Source organism: Miniopterus natalensis, chromosome 15 (assembly GCF_054644295.1).
Source record: "Miniopterus natalensis isolate mMinNat1 chromosome 15, mMinNat1.hap1, whole genome shotgun sequence".
Lineage (NCBI taxonomy): Eukaryota > Metazoa > Chordata > Mammalia > Chiroptera > Miniopteridae > Miniopterus > Miniopterus natalensis.
In genome coordinates, this window is record NC_142095.1 from 7,879,355 (window position 1) to 7,903,375 (window position 24,021).

At 52.0% G+C, this 24,021-nt stretch overlaps 1 protein-coding gene and 1 long non-coding RNA gene across 2 annotated transcripts; one reads left to right on the plus strand and one right to left on the minus strand.

Moving 5' to 3' along the window:
- Nucleotides 1–1,051: 1,051 nt before the first annotated feature.
- Nucleotides 1,052–9,783, minus strand: LOC107524340 (uncharacterized). Its single transcript, XR_001601965.2, has 3 exons — nt 9,504–9,783; nt 8,228–8,314; nt 1,052–1,439 (listed from the first exon to the last, which is right to left on the minus strand). It is a non-coding gene; the product is annotated as an uncharacterized LOC107524340 (long non-coding RNA).
- A 554-nt stretch (nt 9,784–10,337) lies between these two features.
- On the plus strand, nt 10,338–21,759 carry CSRNP1 (cysteine and serine rich nuclear protein 1). The gene is made up of 5 exons (XM_087824594.1): nt 10,338–10,437; nt 16,834–17,084; nt 18,500–18,759; nt 19,221–19,535; nt 19,639–21,759. The coding sequence occupies exons 2-5, from the start codon at nt 16,874–16,876 to the stop codon at nt 20,617–20,619; spliced, it is 1,767 nt and encodes a 588-aa protein (XP_087680720.1). The 5' UTR covers nt 10,338–10,437; nt 16,834–16,873; the 3' UTR covers nt 20,620–21,759.
- Nucleotides 21,760–24,021: the final 2,262 nt, after the last annotated feature.

The window sequence follows — 24,021 nt, forward strand, 5'->3', positions numbered from 1 at the left end:
GGGAGGGGCTCAGGGGACTGAGAAAGTGCAGAGGGGTCATGCCCAGGCCCCATTCAGCCTCAGCTGCCCCTTCTCTTTTTCCTCTCCTGCCCAGTCCTGTCCTCGCTCAGTAGCTCTTCCAGATGTCTGAGAAGGGCTGAGACCCCTGAGGCCACGCCTGGGGCAGGGAGCTCCGTCAGACCCCCTAACACAGCCCTCAAGGGCATCAGAACCTCCTCCTGTGCTAGCTCCATCACAGGGAACTCCAGAGCCAGCTGGGCCACCTCTGACATGGAGCGACCCTGAGCACATCAGGTTCCCCCACTCCAGGCCCGTCTTCTCTTTTGCAAAATGACCAGAGTTGTCCAGAGCAGTTTTCCCTAAAGTGAGGCTCATGAATCTCACCACCAGCAAGGGGATTTCAGAGGAAAAACCAGCTGTGGGCTCATTTTCCCCAGAGGCGGGCCCTGAGACAAAGATGTGAGCACGAGTGTTTCACGTGGCAGGTGATCCCAGGAAGCACTAGTGGAGGAAAGGCAGACAGTGTGGAAAGAGAACCAACCCAGGGTGTGCTGGGGAGTGTTTGCAACTACGGCTCAGTCCCACTGGGACCTCTGGGACGCTGGCTGTGTGGGACAGCCTCAGAGCACCCCGCCCCAGCCCACTAAGGGGAAGGGCTGCAGCCAGGGGCATCAGCTCCCTGGCACTTCCAGCCTGCCCTGTGTGCCAGCTGAGCACAGTCCTAACGCCAGAGAAATCCCCTGGGCTGGGAGTGGCATGTGTCTACAGGGAGAAGCCATCAGCTCATGTGAGAATTGTGAGTGCCAGGGGACAGAGTGAGGTGCAGCAGGGGCTACTATATAGACAAGCAGTTTCATTCATGTACATTTCATAAACACGAGATCAGGGGAAATTTCCATAGAAATCCATCACCTTTGTAATCATTATCATGGCCTTGTAGGGGCACCTCTGCCACCAGAACTGAGTGGGCCAGTTCAGCTCAGTTCATCTTTAGTAAAGAGAATGCCATTAACTGTAGTTCAACTTGCTAAGATATTAGTCTACACCACTTTCATGTTATTGCGTGCATCTGTTATATTTTCATTTTATTGTGACTATCATATGGTAGTATGGCCCCAAATCGTAAAGATGGATCAGTAGTTCCAAAGAGGCTCATTAAAGCATAAAAGTAGTATTGAAAATAGTAACAAAAAATACTGCAGCATAAAATGTGATTATGTATACCAGCGTAGATGAGGTTGTGGAATGAGATAATTTTGCACGAGCAGGAAAAATGAAAGTGCGAATCAGAAAGAGAGATGGGACTGAATATCTGCAAATAGGATTTTGTTCGCTGGTGATATGTCGCCTCAAGTCCTGAAGGCACCATCTATTATGCAATGTTGCCAAGTAGTGGCTCAAAGCCCGCGGAGGCGTTTGCATCATGGTCACAGCAGGCCCTGTAAATTAGAAAGAAACCAGTCAGATCTCCCCAGAGTGTGCAAAGTAATAACGTCCAGTGTGACACCGATGCATGTTGTCATTAGAGACAGAGAAAAGATCAAAACCAGAGAAGCATCGTCAAAGTTGCAGAGAAAACCAACCCAGTTCCCACTATGACTTGTAAGTTGAGTCACAGGCTACTGAGAAATAGTACGATCAGATAAAAAGCAGAGCAAACTCTTGGCAAAACTCCTCGATCAAACAACACTTTTGGATGTCACATAGGCTCAGTGGCACACAGTGTGAAAGAGCAATCGCTGTTTCCTGAGTGAGTGCTAGCAGACAATCGGCTTCATTGTTGAATTAAACCACTTGTGGCAAGCCTTGTTCATTGTGGATCCAGAATCTATCCCAGCCCTTCTTTCTTGATAACAGATCCCTGATTTTGATCCATGCACCGAGATCTCCAGTCTCAGGCAACTGATGACAAGTGTCTAAAGCATTCCTGACCAGCCCATTTCCCATGTTCCCTTGCCGGGATTGGAGACCACGAGGCCCAGTTCTGGCCAGTGAAATATGATGGGAGGTCTGCTGAGGGCACTTCTAAAATAGGCATACATGCTGGGACCCCACTTCCCCTTTCTTCCTGACTTAACTATGGTCAGGATGCCTGGTGCTGGGAGGTCATCTTGCAAATAGGAAGCCACCAGCACAAGGTAAAGCCTGAAAATTCTAGATACCAGCACCGACATTACTGAATACGGGTGGCTGCCCACTTCCAGCCTTCCCGTTACCGTAGAGAAGCAAACCTCCCTGTTTGAAGCCACTCCATTACTGGGAGTTGACAGCATTCCCAATGGGTGTACCACTGATGTGGCTGCTCTCCACATATTTGCAGAAAACATGAGGGAAATGTACCTGATGACTTTTTATTCTATTTACCACTGAAAAACTTTGCAAGATAAGATGAATGAGCTTATGGATCCCAGTTGGGCTTAGCCATGGGGACCCCCAGCAGGAAAGGGAGAGGGAAGAGACTGAGATCATTCAGTCCCCTGGATCCATGTGTCGGATGGACCCTTCATTGAGGGGCCGCTGAGCCTCCCGAAGCAGCCAGCCCAGTCTGCTCAGTTCTCTCCTTCAGGTGACCCGCTCCTCCCCTTCCCCCCTCAGGCCTATTGGTGATCACAGCTTTGTTGGTGCTCCTGCAGGTTATTGCACCATTCCTTGGGCTGCTCCTACACCCACACGTCTGTAAATAGTCTTTTTTAAAAATAAGCTTTCCTAAAAGCATCCTATTTTGAGGGTGCCATTATCTGTTAGTTCACTGACTGATCAAGCAGCATCAATTCACAGATTTAAAACAAAACACACACGCACACAAAACTTGCATCTGAACGCCAATCACACACCACTGTATTTACAAACACCAGCTGTCAGGCAACAATCTGGCCCCTGATCTCGGTATGTGTAGAAACAAATAGCAAGAAGGGTCAATGCCCTCTATTTGTGTCCTCTCCAACCATGTCTTTTCAGACACTGTGTGGAGGGATGGACAGCAAGTAAGAGACACTGTTAAGCAAAGTACGCTGCCTGTTCGGGAAAAGATATTCACATGAGGTTTCGATGTAAGAGATGAGACACAGCATCCCTTTGTGGCTATCACTCTTTGCCGTAGGTGGCCAGCTCAAGCAGCATCTCAGTGGCATGTTCAGAATCTTGATTACCCCGAACCCTTGGCTTCAGAGCAGGACTATCACCATTTTTCACATTGAAGATAAGATATCAAGAATTCGAAGACAGAGTGGTGGTGCCAAGGCTCAGCCTTTGAGAATCTGACTCTTTCCCTACATATGAAGGTTTTCTTCTCTTGGCAGAGAAATAACTCAATATAAAGGCAACCACTAGAAAAATTAAAAGCAGACTATAAACCTTCAAATCATCAGGCAAAAATACAAACACATGTGCTCGCACACATGCATATCAAAGAAAACAAAAAAATACACATAGTAAAACAGAGAACAGAGGAAACATTGAAATAGAAAACACAGAAGATAAGATGACAGAATTAAGACTAATATATCAGTTATATCAATAAATATAAATAGGATAAACCCTCCTTATAATAGAAAAAAGGTTCTCACATTGGATCGAAAAACAATGTCCTATTGTGTTTTGTGTAGAAGAGATGTATCTTTACCAAAATAACTTGGAAAAGTTAAAGATAAAATGTAAACCAGATATATAAGACGATACTGAGCTGAGACTGCAGGGCTACCATCAGTCAAGGTTAAATTCAAAATAAAAATGTTAAGTGAGACAAAAGGAAGTTAAACAGAAGAGAGAACAGTATTCATGTTAAGAATCTAGTTTAGAATCTAGTGTTAGAAATCTCTACACACCAAATAGTATAACTTCAAAATCAAGAGTAAGCTATGATAGTTGAGAATAAAAATATACAGAAAACACAAGTAGAAATTGGATGAAACATAAGAGTACTTTTAAAAATATATATATCTTTATTTATTTTTATTTTTTAATATATCGTTATTGACTTCAGAGAGAGGAAGGGAGAGGGAGAGAGATAGAAACATCAGTGATGACAGCCATTGATCGGCTGCCTCCTGCACGCCCCCCACTGGGGATCGAGCCCACAACCCAGGCATGTGCCCTAACCGGGAATCGAACCATGATCTCCTGGATCCTAGGGCGATGCTCAGCCACTGAACCACGCCAGTTGGGCAAGAGTACATTTTAATTGAGTCCATCAGCTCGTGGCCTATCAAGAAAATGAAAGATAGGGAGGAATGTGGAAAATCTGAATAATATTAAATATGACTGAGCTTGAGGTCAGAGACATAAATCTCTGAGGTGGAAAAATCTCAAATAAAATACAAGCAAATATAGATCAACAATGTCTCAAAAGAATCATTTATCACCTCCAAGTAAGTTCATCCTAGTAACATCCAGGGGGTTCAACAATATTAGGGAATCTCTAATAAAATTGACCATATTAATAGATCAAAGAAGGATGATATAATTTCTTCTCAATACATGCCAAAAAGATATTTGACATCCAGTCCTGCTTAAAACAAACAAAGCCATAACAGAATAGCAAAAGTATGCATAGATGATGTGATTGAAAAATGCACAACTATCAGAGGCAATAAGAGAATTCAGGATGAGGGCAATTTCCAAGGTTAACATACAAAACTCAGTACCCTTCCTTTATATTGAAAAAATACAACTTATCAGAATACATAACAGCAGGAAACCGAAGTGACAATAGCACTCAAAAAGATAAAATGTTCAGAACAATATTTAAAAGACATATAAGGGCCTTTACAAAGATAATATTAAAGTTATACAGGGAACATTCTATTATTAAAATGTCAGCGCACCCCTGGCTGGGTAGCTCAGTTGGTTAGAGTGTCATCCCGATACGCCAAGGTTGCGGGTCAGGGCACATACAAGAAACAACCACTGAATGCATAAATAAGTGGAACAACAAATCGATGTCTCTCTCTCTCAAAATAAATAAATATATTTTTTAAATATCAGTGCTCAATTAATCTTTTAATTCAGTGTGATTCTAATTAAAATAATTGACCCTTGAACAAAGTAAGGTTAGGGGTGTCAACTCCTTGCAGTCAAAAATCTGAGTATAACTTTTGACTCCCCCAAAACTTAACAATTGTCTTCCGTCAGTATCCACAGGGGATTGATTCCAGGACCCTCTGCAGATATAAAAATCTGCAGATGCTCAAGCCCCTTATATAAAACAGCACAGAACAAGGCACATAGTCAGCCCTCCACACCTGCAGACTTCCAACCGCGGGTGGAAAATACTGTTCTCCGTCAGCGGATGGTTGAACCTTGGGATGTGAACCTGAGGATACAAAGGACAGACTGTACATTTATTGAAAAAGTCCCCATATAAGGGAACCTGCGAAGTTCAAACCCATGTTGTTTAAGAGTCAACTACACTCATAGGATTTGTTTGTAAGGTGGAGAACTTGTCAAAAAAAATAAAAAATATGATAAGAAACTCAACTGTGGAAATAAATAAGAGCCAGGAAATCTCTGAAAAAGAAAAGTAACGTGATGGGACTAGACCTATCAGATGATAAAACACATTATGAAATTATAATTTGTAAAGCATTTTGGTACTTAAAGATGAAATAAATAGATAATCCAGTGGGCCAGAACAGAGAGCCAGAAGCAGATTCCACCACACATGAGAAGTCAATTTCTGTTTAAGGGAGCATTTAAATTAGAAGAGAAAGGTGGTAGGAAAATTAACTGATCATGTGGAGGAAAAGTAAAGTGGGAACTCTATTCCATCCCTTATGTCAAAATAAATTCCAAATGGGTAAAGGATTTATATATTAAAAATAAGGTCATAAAATGCTAGAGAAAAGAATAGGTGAATTGATTTATAATATGATGATAGAAAATGAGGATCCCTCAATTGACTATATAAACATTTAAAACTTCTGTGTGGTGAAACATACTATAAATCAATGTAAAAACAAACAGGAATAAGTGTGACAGGCAGAAGAGCTCATTCCCTCAATCCTCAAAGACTTAAAACAGCCAATACAAAATAAGAAAATATAAACCAGCATTTAGAGAGAAAAACAAATGGCTTATAAAAGTCTCAACTTCACTCATAATTAGAGAAATGCCAGTTAAAGCAGTAAGATATCTTCTTTGTTTCTCCTATCAGATTGGCAGAGATCCATAAGTTTGACAAGACCTAGTGCCAGGGACGGTGTTGGGAAAGAGGCATGCTCAGATGCTACTGGTTGAGGGAAATGGGTGCAACTTTGGGGAGGGCATTTGGCAACATCTGTCAAAATCCTTTGACCCAGAATTCAACAGCTCAGCGTTTTAATCCGCAGATCTACACTCAAATGTCTTCCAGTTTAGATAAACAAGAATGTCCAAGAAATGTGCTTGAAGACAGTCCCCTTGCCAGGGTTTTGCTCTCCAAGGCCTTATTAGCTCAGTGGGTCTCAAACTCTGATGTGCACCAGAATCAATGGAGGGCTTGTTAGAAGACAAGTTGCTGGGCCCTCAATACCAGAGTTTCTGATTCAGTGGGTTTGGGGAGGGCCCAAGAATCTGCATTTCTAACAAGTTCTCCAGCGATGCTGATGCTGTTGGTCTGGGAGCCACACCTTTAAGGACTAGGGTGAGTGGAGGGATAGGGGTCTGGAGAGGTAAGTTCCTTTGAGTGGAAGGGGGAAGAGGCAAAGTGGAGGGACAGGACTCTTCCCAGGACTGGAGGGGCGGGGTTGTCCAGAGAGGGATGTTTGAGCATCCTAAGGAGACAGGGCCTTGTTCCCTTTCCCAGCCTCACTAAAGACTCCTCCCTTCCCTCGCTACAACCAAGAGAGCCACCACCTACTCTGAGTGAGTCCACAGGCTGGGATAAGGGGCGCATTAGCCACGAGCAGGCAGCATGCATGGAAAAATCAGAGCGCCAGGCCACCCTGAACAGAGAAAGGCGTCTCCATCTGAGAGACAAGCTTTGGAGGCAGTGGGGTTGAGGCAGCACATGGGACAGTGTCCCTGCTAAGGTTGAATTTCTGAGGAGCCGGCTGCTTTGATTTGATTGTGAGCTCTTCAATAAAAGGCCTAAATGTAAGAACTCAAACTATAAAACTCTTAGATACAAAATAACATGCAGATCCTTGCAACCTAAGAATCACAGTTGAATAAAATTCTTACCCGCTCCACTGATTTAAACAGAGAGAAACCTAAACAGTTGAACGTGACGTGACCTGTGACCCCAGGTATCCCTCATTGGTCAGGAGGTAGACTTTCTGGTGGACAGCTGAAAACAAGGGCATCAATTGTCATTCCCTCCCCTTCCTCTTATCAAGGCGAAACTTACATACAGTGAATAAATCTGAAGTGTAGAACTTGACTTTTTACATATGGACATACTTGTCCAACCACTGCCCAGATCAAAATATGCAACATCTCCAGTACCCAGAAGGCTGCCTTGTGGCCCTTTCCAGTCAATACTCCCTAAGGTAATGTTATCTATCACTGTGCTTTAGTTTTGCCTGTTTTTAAACTTCATATAAATAGCTGGAATCACAGTTATTCCTATTTTGTGGTTGGCTTCTTTTACTCAATATAGTTTTAAAGATTCATCCCTGTCATTGTATGAGGCAACTGTTTGTTCTTCTTCAGTGCTGTGTAATATTCCATCATAATCACAATTTGTTTCCACTTACGGTTTGGACATTAAGGTTGTTTCCAGTTTTAGGCTACGATGAATAAAGCTGCTATAACATTCTTGTGTCTTTTGGTGGACATAAACACCTTTTTTCTCTTGGGTATATACCAAGGAAAAAAACTATAAGATCATAGAGTTTACCTATGTTTGGTCTTAGTGGGTACTGCCAAATTAGTTTCCAAACTGTATCAGTTCACCCTCCCACCAACAATATAGAATGAATGTGGTTAATTCTCAATCTTGCTACATTTGCTACTTTTAAAAAAAATTGTCCTTTTAATTTTAGTCTTTCTGATGGAACTCATCATTAATTTTTAATTTTTAAAAATATTTAAAACTAGTCATTTTTTTATTTACCTAAAACAGGTGGTCCATGGATGCGGAATGTCTGAGAAACTTGTGGGACTCTCCTAAGTATTCAGCAGTTCCCTGAGGATGTGTGGGCGTGTCTGCCTATGTATGTGCCATAGTCATAGATGGATGCTGCTCCAGACCCAGCCCTCCTTGCCTTGGAACAGACCCTTCATTTCCCCACCAACAGGAAGAACTTACTTCGGATCCCAGAGGGAGATGTTTTCCATCACCGCCAACATCTGGGCAACATCTGGTGAGCCCATCCCAGGACAGGGAGATGCTTTTCTGGAGAAAACACGTCACTTATTTGATTCTTTTTACTCTCCTATATTTTCCCTTACTCTCTTCTTCTCTTCCTGCCCCCAAGCCCCGTCACCCATTGGGCTCCCAGCTCTAAGCCCCCAATCCAGCCCTTGCCAACTCCCTGCCCTGGCACCTGTTGGGTCTGGTTTCCCCAATACACAGCCCCGTAGGATGCAAACCTAGGCAGCCTGAGGGACGCTCATGAACTCTAGCCCTCAACCCGGCCCAGTTCCCTCATCAGCAGGCAGGGTCTTCTAGCTCAAGGAATGTGGAAGCTGGTGGGGTTCTCTAGTTCAGTGCTCCCCATTTTATAAGTTGGAAGACTGAAAGAGGGAGGGAGAGAGAGAGAGGGAAAGCAGAATTCCACTCTAGGTCCGAGACACCCGTTCTCCTGGGGACCTGGCCAGAGGATTAGAGACAGGAAGGAGGCAGTGAAAGAAAAATTCCTGGGGACCAGCAAGGTCTGCAACCAGCAGCCACAGGGACAGCGTAGCTCAGTGTCTGATGGGGATGGTGGTGGGCATCGTAGCCCTAAGGGCTGAGTCTTCTCTAGCAACTGACACCCAGCTCTGCAGCCTTTAAACTCCCTGCTGAGCCGTCTCAGCCACAAACCATGGCTTCACGGTATGAGCCTTATGCTGATGACCCATCTCCACTTCCAGCCCTGTCCTCACCTTGAGCCCCGCCTCCCTGTACACATTCACTAGGCCCATTCAGTTCACTCCCTGAGCTCTAGCCGCTGAGCAGAACACACCCTAACAACTTTATCAAGGGTGTGGGGTGGGAGTGTAGAGGTGGGGCTGGAAGAAACGTAATGAGATGTAGAACCGAACGCCCCCCGTGTAAACTGAAACTATATGCAGCTGTACCGACGTTACAAGCACGAGGTACAAATGAGAAGAAATGCGCACAAATTAAAAACAAAATGAAGGAGCAGGGAAGGGAGTGGGGGGCGGGGAGTATGGAGAGAGAGCAGTGAGGCTGCAAAGGTGGGCAAGGGCCAGGTTATCCCAGCTCCGCAGGCCCCAGGGGGTTAGCTGAGACTTCAACCTGAGGGCCCCGGGGAGTCGCTGGGAGCTTGGCTCCAGCAGTCCAGACACCTCCTGCTGCAGGCCCCCAGGTCACCCACTCAAGGCACCCAGGAAGGACAGGGCTTGTAGCTTCCCCCAACCTGCTCTCCTCCGAGCGTTCTTCCCGGGAAAAGTAAAGGCCTCCGGGCCCCTTCTGCAGATCTACACCTGTGGCTGGAGCGGGGCCTTCGCTACCGTCTCCGCCGCAGAGCCTCCCGGGCAGCGGGCAGCAGGGCCTCCCCGCCCCCACCTGCAGGGAGGCAGAAAGGAGCACCGAGGGCCGGGCTCGTCCCCGACAACTTCCATCTAGGACAGTCAGAGAGGAACCCAGAATGCAGCGGGAGCAGGGCCGGAGGGGGAGGGCCAGGCTTCCCCGGAGGCTCCCTGGAGGAGGCATTGCAAGCTGAGGCCGCAAGGCGACGGGGCTCTGGTCGGCGGCGAGAGGGCAGCAGGCATCCCGGGAGAGAGGACCGCCTGCAGCGCAAGTGTGAGGGTGGAAACGCTCGGGGCGCGCGTGGTGGGTGGGGTGGCTCGTGCGGTCGTAAAGAGGGGTGGAGGGTGGGCTCCTGGGGCCGGGGCTCGCTGCCGGGGTGCGCACACTCTCCCCTGCAGAGCACCCGGAGAGTTGCGGGGAGTCACGGAGGCCTCGGCGCGGGTACGGAGGCCGCGGCCGCAGCGCCGGGCGGGCGGGGGCGGGGCGTCGGGCGGGGCGTGGCCTCGGGCGGGGCGGGGCGTGGCCTCCGGGCGGGGCGGGCGGGGCTGGCGGGCGGGGCGGGCGGCGGGAGGCCTGGCGGGCGGCCCCGCGTGCGTCAGCGCGGCCGGCCCCGGAGTTTTCCACTGACGACGAGGGCGGAGCGGCGGGCGGGGCCGGGCAGACAGTCTCCCGCCGCCGCCGCCGCCGGACCGCAGAGCCCGGGGAGGCTGGGCCGACGGCTGCCGGCCGAGCGGACGCAGGGTCGCGGAGCGGACGGTGTCCCCGGGCGGGACGCGGGACTCGGGTCGCGTCGGGATACTCGGAGCGCGCCCGGCTGGCAGGTAAGCGCCGAGGGTCTCGGGGCCGGACCGGACGGGACTTTGGGGAGGGGGCGTCCCGCGCAGGTGGCGCTGCTCCTGCGGCCCCTGCCGTTTGCCCCCTGACACCGGGAGCGGGCACGGGGACAAGGACAGACAGCCCAGCGGGGCCCCAGGCTGCGTGACACGGCCGGGGTCCGGGGCAGGGAGGCCGGGAGCGAGAGGCGCCGGTGTTCCGCTCCCCTCCCCCGCCCGCCGCCGGCACCCCGAGAAGTCACGGCGCCCCGAGCCGCGCGCCGGCGGCGGCCGGGCCGAGGCTGCGCGCCGGGGCCGGGTGATGGGGGCGCGTGTCCGCGGGGGAGTTTCCTTTTGACCCAGTTGCCTGAGAACTTTTCAGAAGTTCCTCTCGTGGCCGGAGCAGGTGACATTTGTCTCTTTCTGCCTCGGGCTCCCCCCGGGGGCGGATGCTGGGGCTGCGGCGCGTGCCCGGCGCCCCTGGGAGGCGGGATCAGGGAGCCGGTGGAGGGATGAGCCTGGAGGAGGCTCCGTGAGTCACGGACCCTGGGAGGGAAGGGGGTGGAGGGAGAGGGATCGTGTCGTACACTCACCTGTTTGTCAGTCAGTCGCCGTCACCCGCGGAGGCCACCGGGGTGAGTCACGGGCGCAGCGACACAGGCCACCCCGGGGCACTCGCGGCTGCCGCCCACGCGCGCCTTCTCCCTTCCCCAGCACGTACTTCCTCCCGGTCCTCAGTTTCTCCCACCCGGGGGCTTTTCCAGCGGCGCGTACCGGAGACGCCGACTCCACCGCCGCCGCCACACACTTAGTCACTCCTGCTCCCCGGCACAGTCACACGCATAGCCCACACTCGTGACACAGAGGGTCCCTCCCCAGCTCCACCGCCCACCCCCCACCTCCATTCAGATGTCCCGCAGCCCTCTGGAGCGGCACTCGTCACCTCGCCCCCCAAATCCTTGACATCGCTGCCCTCTTCGGTCCCCACATCCTGAGGTCACCAGGTTCATTCCCCTTTCTCCCGTGTCCTTGCCCTGTCATCTCTCACTGAGCTCGGGCTGCGAGGTTTAACCGGTCACACCCCCTCCAGTCCCGGTGCTGAGCCATCTTTTTAAAATGCAAATCTGGTATTGTCACTCCCTATTTAAACCCTGCTGTGGCTTCCTGTGCCCTCAGGTTAAAGCCTGACCCGGGAGCCCTGGCTCTGCAGCCTCCTTGGAGCCCCTCCCTCCCCGCCACTCTGGCTCTCCTCTCTAGTCCCTCACTCCTGCTGAGCCCCCTCTCTGGAACCCTTTCTGCATCCTGGGAGAGACCTGTCTTCACTGCCAGCTGCATCCCCCCTGCCCACCGCTTCTACCCACCATCGGCGCACACAGCAGGGCTTGTAAACTCTGATTATACTCCTGCTCACTGAACTCAAAGCTTCAAGGGGCGGCACTAACGCCCGTCGTGCTCCCACTATGCCCAAGTGCCTGAACAGTGCTCAGCACCTCATAGGAGCTCAATAAATATTTGTTGAATGAATGAATGAGAGTGAAGGAGGCCTGGCTGGGGCGGAGGAAGCAGTTGCTGTCAGGTGCAGTTTCCCTGCTGCAGCAGCAATTGCCTCACTTAGCCAGCAAACATTTGGCACCTACCCCAGTGCCAGGCCCTGGAGGCCAAGGCGGAGGAACTGTCCCCTCCCCCCATCCCTTTCAGAGGGAGAGGTGGGGGAGGGGTGTGCCAAGGCTTCCTATCTGCCCTCTCTGGGCTGCCCAGGCTGTTTCTCCAGCCAATCCCAGTGGGGGCTTGAGGTGCTGAGAGGTGCCCTCCCCTTCTCCCAGGTAGTAGTGCTTGAGAGCCTTGGGGTCATGTCACCCCAGGTATTGGGGGTAATTGACCTGCCCTAGGCCAGGGGCTCTGAGGTTAAAAGACACATTTTTCAGATTCTTGGAGTTGGATGGAGGCTGCTAAAGGTGCCCCCTCCCCAGTACTAGCTTGGGGTGGGGGCTGGGGCATTGGGACTGTTGAGGTGCACAGAAGAGTTGATGTATCTTTTTCAGAGTCCCCGAGATTCTGTTGCGCCCCCCCTCCCCCAACTACCACCCCAAATGGTCTTTGTTTGTTTGGTGCCCAGGGTGAGGTGGCCTTCCCTGGATTCACATAGCATGGCCTGAGTGTGTAGATAGTTGTCGCAAGTGGGGTGGGGAGGTATGCCCCCCCGGCCCTGGGCTGTCAGCTCCTGTGTGTGGTGGCAGGAAGGCGGTCAGATTCTCAGGGCCCAGGCAGATCCCGGAAGAAGCCTGGTTCTCTTTGATTCAGGGCCTGTCTCCGGGGCTCCTGGGGGTGTGGTATTTCTGTCTGAGCCAGCTCCTGGGAATTGCTTTTCCTTCCTGCAGGACCCTAGGAGGGGGCTGTGCTCACCCTGGGAACTGTGCCACAGCCGGGATCTTGATTCCTGGGTAGCTGCTGGAGGCCCCTCCCCCACCCTCTGACTCACTGTCTGACACTTTTCTTGGACTCTTCCACTATCTTTCATTCCTTTTTCTGACTTGGCCTCTCGTCTCTGGCGGAGTCTTTTTTTCTTATCTCTGGCCTCTGCCTCTCTCAGCCTTTGGATTCCCAGGTGGGACAGTGGCGCTTCCCCCTCCCCCCACCCAAAGGAGTATCAGGGAGGAGGTGATTTCTCATTTCATTCCAGGCCTGCAGATCCTGCTGGGGTTCATCACAAAACCTGCAGTGCGGCCGTAGCTCCCCTATACCCTAGTTTCTCCATCTGCAGCCTTGGAGCTTATAACTCCTTGCCTTAAGTTCCCATTCTGTAGATATCCTGCGGCAGAACCAAGGTGTCTGACTTAAACCTGCTTCCTCGACCTGTCTAGTTGACAGGGCACCTCCTGAGATTTCTGGGTTGGCACCTGCTTGCAGCCAGAGCTTTCTTCTCCCTCAGAGCCACCCCCTTCTGGGTACCATTCTTGTTCAAACCCTGTGCTGCAAGCTGGGGGAGGGGCGTGAACCCTTCCCCTCTTTAACTGTGATGGGATCATTAGATCACACTTACCACTCACCCCCGAGAACTTGTGCTTAATCTTGTTTCTGTGTTTATACCTGATATAAAGCTCCCACCTGCCTACCTCTGATGGTCCTCAGGTGTCTTCTCTATGCCATAATGTGTTCTAGGCATGGGCACAATGACAGCCAGGCTGAGAGGCCCTCAGCCTGGTGTGAGGGAAATGAGCAGTGAGGCCACTGGGAGGTGGAGCGGTGAGGGCTGTGATGTCGGGATCCCAGGACCCAGAGAGGTGTGTAGTCAGTGAGGAGTGGGGGTTTCAGGGAGGCCCTCTTGGAGATGACTTCCACAGGGGGTGAGGCTGAGTGTCAGCTTGTGCGAAGGCCAGGAGGTGGGCAGGTCATGGCCATTAGGGGCACCACAAGTTCAGCTGGTGTATAAAGTGAGAAGGGGTGGGGAGACTTACAGGATGAGTCTGGAGGATAGGCGGCAGCGAGGCCTGCTTGGGTCTCGTGGGGTTCTGGACTTGATCCTAAGGGCAAGCTCCCCTAAGGGGAGCTCCGGAGTGATTCTAAACCAGGGGTGGCAGGTAGATAGGGGATTTAATAAGACACTCTGGCTGTAGGGTAAAGAATGGCTATGGGGAGAGGACAGGAGCAGAGGCAGGGGACATGGGTAGTAGCAGCAGGGGCAGACACATGAGGGTAATAAACTTTTAAAATTATAGGTGACATGCATGAAGTATATGAATTTCATGTGTACATCTAGATGGATTTTTATGGTTTTAGACACCCATGGAACAAATCTCAACCCAGATCAACTCCAGACTGCTCCATCCCCTCTCCAAAAGATTCCCTCATGTCTGTCCCCAGTGCATCCCTCCCCTCCCCCGGTAACCAACCATTCTTCTAATCTGTATCATCACTGATTGGGTCTGCCTTTTCTTGAGCTTCATTCACATGCATTCTTGTGTCTGGCTTCTTTCACCCAACATGGGATCAGTGAGATTCATCTGTGTGTGTATCCAGGAGCTCATTCTTTTTTTCACGGTGCAGGATGACATAGCCACTAAGCGCCGAGCACTAAGAACTTGACATGTATTGACTAATGTAAGCCCCCTAACCCTGCGAGGTTTTATGACAGGGTTGGAGTGGGGAGGTTAAGAAACTGACCCAGGGTCACTCAGCTAATTAAGAACTAAGCCAGGGTTCAAATGCAGGCAGCCTGGTTCTGGAGCCAAGGTTCTGAACCCTATGCTGGGTGGGCTCCATGATACCTACTGAGTCTGTGCCTGGCCTTGTGCCGATTAAATGAGCTAATGTGCGACTGGATGTGGATGGAAGGAGAGGGAAGGAGCAGTTGAGGATGACTGCAGGTTTCTGGCTTGAGTAACTGGGTGGGTGGCAGTGCTGTTACTAAGATAGGGAACACAGGAAGAGGAACAGATGGCACGGGTGGGGGGGTGGGGAATAGAGACAAGGGGTTCGATTTGGGGCTTGCAGAATTTTATGTTTTTTATGTTTCTAGGGAACAGCCAGGCAGAAATACCAAGTGGGCATTTGACTTTGGGGGGAGGGAGTCTCAGGCTTGGGTGTGTGATTAGGGGGCCACTCAGTACCCTGTAGCCACCTCTGGAGCTTGGGAAAAGATGGGTTCTCCTAGCGGGACTGTGGTAGGGACAGCATCCCTGGGTGTAGTTTGTCCGTGTGTGTCTGAGTGTCTCTGGTCTGCATGTGTGTATATGTGTGCATGCCTGGCTCTGGGTCATGAAGTTCCCCCATTTCCTGGGAGAACCTGCAGGTCAGCTGGGAGCTGGGTTGTTTTTGTTTGTGGTTTGACCCTGGGAGGGGGGGTGCCAAGCCTGAGAACCTACCCGCTGAGAAGCCCCCGGAAACACCTGCAAGTCCTCTTTCCCTGGGGCCCAACGAGGAGAGTTTGCAAGGCGAGCTGTCTCTTGCTTCTCTTGTGCCTGCCGGGGGAGGCTGTCCCTGGAAAGAATCTTATCCAGTAAGTCTATCCAGTAAGTCGATTGACAGCACACCTTCTAGGTCTAGGATCCAGGGACTTCATGGGAGGCTTGGCAGAGGGGAAAAGGGGTGTGTAGAAAGGACACCTTCGGAGGAGATTGCCAGCCTTCTGGTTGGTTTTTCCTGTTCTCTCTCATTTCCTGTGATGGCTGTGGGGGAGGGGCCCCCCAGCCGTGGGGCCTCTGCATCGTTTCCCTTTCCTTCTGGTGACCTCCTGGGGGCCCAGGCCTGAGTGCCACCGGATGTGCAGAGACAAGGTAGCTGTGATCAGCCCTTAGGACTGAGTCCTTTGGGGATTCCCAAGGAGTGGAAGGGACTGTTACTTGCCTTGGCATTTAGGGGAGGGAACCCCAAGTCCCCTCCACTCCACTTGGATGGGGCCAGCTGGCTGTGGGAGTCTGGTTGCATTCCTACGGAGGGCTGAGACCTTCAAACGGGAGACACCAGTGGTGGGTCCTGGGGTGCTCCCAGTCCCCAAGCTGCAGACTGGAGAGAGTGGGATATTGTCTTGGCAGGTCGGTTTCACTGGAAGAGTTTTTTGCTTTGTTTTGTTTAAGGGGAAGAAGTAATTTCCATGGGAAGTTAATTCAGACAAGCAGGGCTAGATATTGGAGTATAAGGCAGATGTAGGTGACTTTTTAAGACTAAGCAGGAGACATGAAAGAGGCGTGAAGCCAAGGTGGCTCCAGGTCCCACAGCCATGACTGGAGGCAGGGGACTTCTGCTGGTGGGGGTTTCTGAGGGAAAGTCTGAGCTGGTCCTTTTTGGGAGAGGAGGGACTTAGGAAAGTCCTGGGGCTGGGAATCCGGGCCAGTGGCGGAGCAGGCCTGTTCCCTGGAGTGTCCTGGTCAGCTGGGCCCTGGAGCGAGGGCTTGCAACTACTGTGTGTGTGTGTGGGGGTGTGTGTGTGTGTGTGTACACGCCCGGCGGTGTGCCTGTGGGTGTGCTTGGAGGGAAGGAGGAGGAAGCAGAGCCACTGTGCAGACAGTCTCGCACACACAAAGGCACACAGATGCGAGCCCTGTGAATCACCCAGCCAGTGAGTCAGCCCCCAGGATTCCTGTTGGGGAGCGATCGAGGCTGGGCAGAGGTCTGGCGGTCCATCTGTCGGTCTGCTTGAGTGTGTAGGTGGGTTGTAGGAGGTAGTGGGGAAGGTGCCTGCAGTGTCCTGGGAGAGCTTTTGGGAAGAGTGGTGGGAGTCTCCAAGCATCAGGACAAGGGCTTGGGCCTCTCTGTCTTGTGCAAAGAAGCCTCCTGGGGATGTGCCCCCTACACATAGGGCTCCCAGGGCTGGGGCGGGAGGGCCTGGGACACCCCGAAAGGTAAGTGGGAGAGGCGACAATTGTAGCCTCATGCCTGCCACTGAGAGCTTTCTGTTTCCCGTTCCAGGCTGTCTGTGCCCGGCGTCCGGAGAACCCCTATACCCACCATGACGGGGCTGCTGAAAAGGAAGTTGGACCAGCTGGAGGACGACGACTCCTCACTCTGCTCGTCTTCCTCATCTTTGTCCTCGGGCCACCACTCTGGCCCCTGCTCCCCAAGCTCTTCACTCTCCCCGGCCTGGGACTTGGAAGAGGAGGGCCCCTGGGATCAGATGCCCCTGCCTGACCGCAATGTCTCTGGCCCCCGAAGTTTCACCCGTGAGTCCTCACTCCCGTGGGAGCCCCACATGCCGCTTCTTTTTTCCTAACGATGGAATTGGGAGGCCTGTGACAGAGCTGCCCTGGCCTCTGGAGGCTGTGTCCCCATGGCTTTAGCTCCCCACCTCGTCTGCTTCCCGGTATACCGTGGTCACTTAGGAATGCCCACTCTCCAGAAGCACGTGGCCCTGGCTCCATCCACCTTTGACCTTGGGACTCCCTGCTTGGAAGTCATGACATTTTCCCGAGAGTGGCCCTCAGCCTTCCTGCCCAGGCCCCTCCCTTCTGCTCCAGTTTCGTTTCTCCAGCTTTCACCCTGTCCTTCCAGCTGCTGTGCCAGAGTCCCACGCCCGCACCTCTCCGCTGCGAGGCTGTCAGGCCAGTCCCTCTCTTGTCAAAATGTGCTTGGCTTTGCCTGAGCGGAGTGAAAAGTTTTTTCCCCCGGTTACTTTTCAAGCTGGCAGATCCTGATTCCAAACTGGAGCAGTTTCTTAACCTTGCTTTTTATTATCACTCCCCTGCCCCAAGGAGCCTTTTTAGATCTTTTCCTCATCACCCCCACCTGGTATTTTACAACCACGGATATAATGTTTATTTATGTACCATTTGTATATCTGCATTATACATAAAAAAGTAGGATTTTTAGCATGTAGAATTTACTGACGGAACAACTATGGGTTTATCCTGGAAGTGCAAGGATGGTTTAATATTATAAAACCCAATCTCATAGTTTACTAACTGACTTTGTCGGAGGAAAAACTTAAGGGCTACTCTAGATGCTGAAAGAATATTTTATAAAACGTAATGTTCCTTCTAGATAAGACTCTTCGTAAGATAGAAATAAGTGAGTTCTACTTAAATGGTTTAAAAATATGTTTCATCGCAAAAGCTGATTCTGAATAATAAGGAAATATTGGAAGCTTTTCCCACTAAGTCAGGAATAAGATGAGTATGCCGTCTGCCACCACTGTTAGCTAATGTTGTTCAGAAAGTGCTGGACAGTTCAGGTTGCAGAGAGAATAAGAATTCTATGCATTGCATTGGGACAGGCAGAATTGCCATTGATGTCTCTAATATCATATATAAAGAGCTCCTACAAATCAATATAAAAAAGTAGAAAACTGTACAAAGGACCTATAATTGGCTGATAAAGGTGGGAAAGATGTTTAATCTTACAAATGCTCTCATTTCGGCTGGTAATAACAATCAGCCAGTGTTGACATAGGGGTGGTGTTCAATTTTACCAGTTCTCGTCCCAGCCAGGCTGGCTCCTAAAATTTAAATCCATTTCTTTTCTGGGGGTGTGAGGATAGAGGAGAAGGTGTGAGGAGAGACCATTCAGCATCATCTTCTCTGGGGTCGTGCTGTGCCTTACGGAGAACTCATGCCCTGCCCTCTCCCTGCCTGCCTTCCAGCCCCGTCCATCCTGAAGCGGGCTCCCCGGAAGCGCCCAGGCCGCGTAGCCTTCGATGGCACCACCGTTTTCTACTTCCCTCGGTGCCAGGGCTTCACCAGCGTGCCCAGCCGTGGAGGCTGCACTCTGGGTATGGCCCCTCGCCACAGCTCCTGCCGCCGCTTCTCCTTGGCCGAGTTTGCACAGGAGCAAGCCCGGGCCCGGCACGAGAAGCTCCGCCTACGCTTGAAGGAGGAGAAGCTGGAGGTGCTTCGATGGAAGGTAGGGAGACCCCTCCAGGGCCCACAGTGGGGCAGGTGCTGGTTTGCTCACCATGTATTTGGGGAAGGAGACCCACGGGACCAATGATGGCTTGATCAGGGTCTGTTGCCTGGATTATCTGCAGGCAGAATGGGTCGTGGAAGGGCTGGTTCACTGCAGCGCCTGGGGCATAGGGCCTGAATCTCCCACCTCCCTGGGGAAGGGATACAGAATTGACCGACACTGGGGATCAGTGTATCTGGCTGGGTGAGGGCATTTGTCCGTGAAATGGGGGATGACATGAACAGGAAATCTCTCTGCAAATGCCCCTAGGGCAGTGTTCTTGGCTGTCCTGGTCACTGTGGTATCCACTGTGCTCAGCCCATAGCAGCACATGGGGAGCGATTGCCGAGTGACTGATGGCTGTGGGGACTGAGACCACCTGTCTGTGCCTCTCACATCCCTCTCTCCTATGGATGCAGCTTACGGAGGCTGGGGTACCTGAGACGGAGGCTGGCCTGCCACTGACAGTGGACGCCATTGATGATGCCTCTGTGGATGAGGAGCTGGCAGTGGCCGTGGCAGGCGGCCGGTTGGAGGAAATGACCTTCCTTCAGCCCTACCCCGCCCGGAAGCGGCGGGCTCTGCTGCGGGCTGCTGGTGTGCGGAAGATCGATCGAGAGGAGAAGCGGGAGCTGCAGGCTCTGCGCCAATCCCGGGAGGACTGTGGCTGTCGCTGCGATAGGGTCTGTGACCCTGAGACCTGCAGCTGCAGCCTGGCAGGCATCAAGTGCCAGGTATGGTGGTCAGTGGTCGGGCTGGGCTGGGAAGGGGAGGCTGAGGTTGGGGGCTTCTCTGGGCTCCTCAGGATCCTCACTCATGCCTCTACCTTCTCTGCAGATGGACCACACAGCGTTCCCCTGTGGCTGCTGCAAGGAGGGCTGTGAGAACCCCAAGGGCCGCGTGGAATTTAATCAGGCGCGGGTTCAGACCCATTTCATCCACACGATCACCCGCCTGCAGCTGGAGCAGGGGGCTGAGAGCCTGGGGGAGCTGGAGGCCCCTGCCCAGAGTGGCCCACCCAGCTCTGGTGGGCAGGTCCTGACCCCCACTTTCCCACTGGCCAAGCCCCCCGTGAGCAGCGAGCTGGGAGACCACAGCTGCAGCAGCGACATGACTGACTCTTCCACAGCATCAGGCACTAGCGAGCCTCATGATGACCCTGCCCACCCAGCCCTGCCTGGCCCCGGCTTCCAGCCTGATGTGGATGACGACAGCTTAGAGTGGATCCTGAGATTAAGTGACTCTGACCTGGGCGGAGAGGAAGAGGAGGAGGAGGAAGCGGGTGTGGGGAACCTCGACAACTTCAGCTGCTTCCACTTAGGCGATATCTTTGGTTCTGGTGACCCCGGTGGCCTGTCCAGCTGGACCCATGGCTATTCCAGCTCTAGCCTCACGTCAGGCATCCTGGATGAAAATGCCAACCTGGATGCCAGCTGCTTCCTAAACGGTGGCCTGGAAGGATTGGGAGGAAGTAGCCTCCCTGGCACCTCTGCGCCACCCAGTGCAGACGCCGGCCAGGGCAGCTCAGTGGACCTCAGCCTGTCTTCCTGTGACTCCTTTGAGCTGCTCCAGGCCCTGCCAGACTACAGTCTGGGGCCTCACTACACCTCTCGGAAGGTGTCTGACAGCTTGGACAACCTTGAGGCACCCCACATTCCCTTCCCTGCCCCTTCCCCGCCTGGAGACACCAGCGTTTGCTTCTTTGAATCCATCATGGGCTTGTCTGAGCCGGCTGCCGAGGGCCTGGTTTCCTTCATGGACAGCCAGTTGTTTGAGGACACTGCCCCAGCATCACTGGTGGAGCCTGTGCCCGTGTGAGAACTAGGCTGCCTTTTCTGGGCCCTGAAAGCCCTGTTGCTGCTGTGCCATAATTTGGGGGCTCCCCGGGGTCCGTATGTAGCTGTCTCCCATTGCCTGGCTCACCCATGTGGGCACTCCTAATTTTCATGCAACACTCTGGATTGATTTTTTATTTATTTTTATTAACTTTCTGAGTTGAAGAAAGTGTGAGAGGGGGCTCCCCCCCTTCAGCTGCCTGGTGCCCACAGTTTCTTCCACTTCCATGGCGCATGCCAAGAAGAGGAGGGCATGATGTTTCTTAGCCCTAAGACAGCAAGACAGGGCTGGAAACATCTACCTCTCCCAGCTTCTGCCACCATGAGCCCTACCCCCCTGGGTGGCTGAACCCTCTGGACTGTGAAGACTATAATTTATTTCCATAATTTATTTGGAGACTAGGTGGCTTAGGCTTCTCATCCCTGGCTGGTAGGCAATACTGAGGTCGGGGTGGGGCACAGACCCCACGAGTCCCTTTTGCCTTGTCCTGCAGGCCTGCCCTGCCTGGTCTTAGGTGTAGACCAGATATGGATTCACACCCTGTGTCTACCCTGGCAGCTGCCTGGCTCTGGATGGCTGAGCAGGCAGAGGCTAGCCTAGGACAGTGTCTGGGCAAGGGAGGGACTAGGCTGACCAACCATGACCAAAACCCTCTTCTGCTCCACTCAGCCCCCTCCACTTCCTGTCCTCTGCCCCATCTCCCCTCCCCCAAGGGCCACAGCCTTTAGTCCTGGCCCATCTATGTAGGAAGGGGAAGAAGGCCTAGAGAGGGCAAGGGGCTTGCCTCAGGGCCCACAGCATGCCCTTGAAGACTATCTCAGGGCTTTCTGGGCACTGCACTCCAGCCTGGCCCACCTGCCTGTGTCCTTGGTCAGTTGGCCAGGGCAAGGGGTGGCACCTTAGGGCTTTTATGCCCATTTGCTGATGTTGAATTTTGCATCCTAATTTCTATATTGTCCCTGAATATTAGAGCTATAATTTATTCATTTTTCTCTGTGTCTGTGCCAAGGAGCCCAGGCTCTGGACCAGCCTTCTTACCCAGGAGGCCTTGTCAGCCTGTGTGCTTGTGGGAACACCTTATACCTGAACTTACAGGTACCAATAAAAAGGCTCTATTTTTAATGGTGTGGTCTGCATTTGTGGGACATCTGGGAACACAGGTACACCCTCAGGAGGCAGTGGGGAGAAAGGTGGAGACTGGCCCTGCACAGCACTGGGTGCAGAGCCTGTGTTGGGGGTGGGAATGAGGGACATAACATTCTGGGCCTCCTTCCATGCAGGCCAGTGAAGAGGCAGGTGGGGCACAAGGATCCGTTTTCCCTTTGGAAGAACCCATCTCCAGTGGTCGTCTAGGGTGGATAGCCTCTGAGATAAGCTAAGTGCTTGGATAGGTGAGGGCGCACTCCCACTCACCCACGTTGAGCTGGGGCCTCTAATGGTGAAGTCACCGCCCCTCCCCCAGGTTGGAGGCAGCCAGTGGGATGGGCTGGGGAGCGGCCTTATGTGGGGCTGAGCTGCTGAGGTCCCTGGGGACTTGAGCACCAAACACCGGAAGCAGTAGAACTTCATCCATCTGCACCAGCCAGACCTGTCTGACCTGTCCCTGGCAGCCTAGGCTGCAGGCCAGGGGAGCAGGCTGCACTCTGCCCTGGTAAGCCCCAGTCTGGGGGCCTGAGGAGCAAGGTCAGCCTCCCCTTCCCGTAGGAATAATAATTTGCACAAGTGCTGGGAAGGGGACTCAAAAGAGACCTGACTTGAGTCTCCTTGTTCTAGTCTCTGCCTCTGTTGGTCTGTGCTGGCCTCCCTTGTTTCATCTTTGTGGTTTACTGGTTAAGAGCATGGACCCACAAGGCCAAGTTCCAATCCCAGCTCTTCTACCTAGTGAGGTTACTTATGCAAATTACTTCCCCTCACTGTGCCTGGGTGTCCTCGGTACTGCAAATAACACTGCGCACCCCACAAGCCTTTTCGGTTCATGCATACGCAGCACTCAGAAGAGAGCCTGGACCATGCAGGCCCCATGCCTTCCTTCTGCCTTTATCTTCTCTTTTTTCTTACCGGTTCTGTTGCCTTTTAAATATGTCTCTTGCCTGCGGACATGTGCGGACACATGCTCATATCATTAATGGCCACTAGAGGACGCATGGCTTGGAGTCTGGCCCGTGGTGGGGTAGCCTGTCCTTGTAAGCAGTTTAGGCAGGGACAGTCTGAGGATTCTCAGGGTGGGCATTCAGTTGTCCCGTCTCCCTTCCCACTGGTCCCTGGGAATCCTTTTGTGGAGACTGCTTCAGCATGCATGATCCCAAAGCTGGATCTGGCCAAAGGCTGTGAGGCTCTGCTCTGACTAGCCTGGGGTCTGGGTGGCAGCCTCCAGCAGCTCCCATACCCCCAGCTGGAAGACCCTGCAGGCTCTCCTACCCTGTGGACACAGCCCATGGCTAGACAGCCTGTTCACTCTCCATCTACAGCCACTTCTTGGCCTCTTTTGTTTTTTAAACATAGATGAAGACAACTTAGGTTTTATAGCGATATAAATGTGATTAATGCGCAATCCTTCAGAGGATCATTCTCCATGCAGACGGGCCTGTTTCTCAACAACCCTGGGTTGTAAAGCACATCATCATAAAGTGGACTGTTTTCCCATAGGAATGATGGTAGTAACCTGGGGAAAGCATTCCAGGTCAGTGATTCATACCAAGAGGCCATGCACCCAACCACAGTATGTCAAAAACAAGGCTCAGTAGCCAGCGAGGACAACTTGGGCCGATCTAAAAGGGACCCTTACCCGTTCACTGTTCCCAAACCTCAGTCATCGGACTTCTCTTCATAACTTGGCCACAACCACATTCTACTTATAATGACTATTTTACTCTGTATCAATGGCATCAATATGCTTAAAAGTTAGAGCCATCCTACAGAACACCACCCACGGATTCATGGGTTTGTTGTGCTGTTTTTCTCATTATATAAAAATATTTAAACACACAGTTATATAAAATTGTTAAATGTTTGCTAAATAGCATTGGCAGGGATTTGTACCATGATTTGGGAACACACAGATCCAGTTCTAATTTCCTGCCACAGATGGAGACCTGAAACCAAGAGAGGGGAAGGAAGGGTCTTAGGAAGGTCACACACGGACACTCTAGACCTCCTGACTCCCCGTTCAGAGTTCCTTCCCTCTGAGGTCAGGCTGGCCCATTATTGCCATCCTGATAAACAGGAAGAGAGGCATTGCGAGCACAGCAAAGGTGACCTTTATCGCCCTCTTGCCAGTTACAGTGAACAATATTCGTCTAAGTAGGGATCACTGCATTTGTCCCTTTAGGTGTTAAAGGGTTTCTGGAGAATGAACGAGTTGGTCGGTGTCTTTCACAGAAGCTG

Bases quoted from the DNA above. Each gene is read 5' to 3' on its own strand.
- CSRNP1 (XM_087824594.1), top strand. From the start codon at position 16,874: ATGACGGGGCTGCTGAAAAGGAAGTTGGACCAGCTGGAGGACGACGAC. The intron at 18,760-19,220 runs GTAGGGAGACCC...CTATGGATGCAG, and splicing joins TGGAGGTGCTTCGATGGAAG to CTTACGGAGGCTGGGGTACC. The intron at 19,536-19,638 runs GTATGGTGGTCA...CCTTCTCTGCAG, and splicing joins TGGCAGGCATCAAGTGCCAG to ATGGACCACACAGCGTTCCC.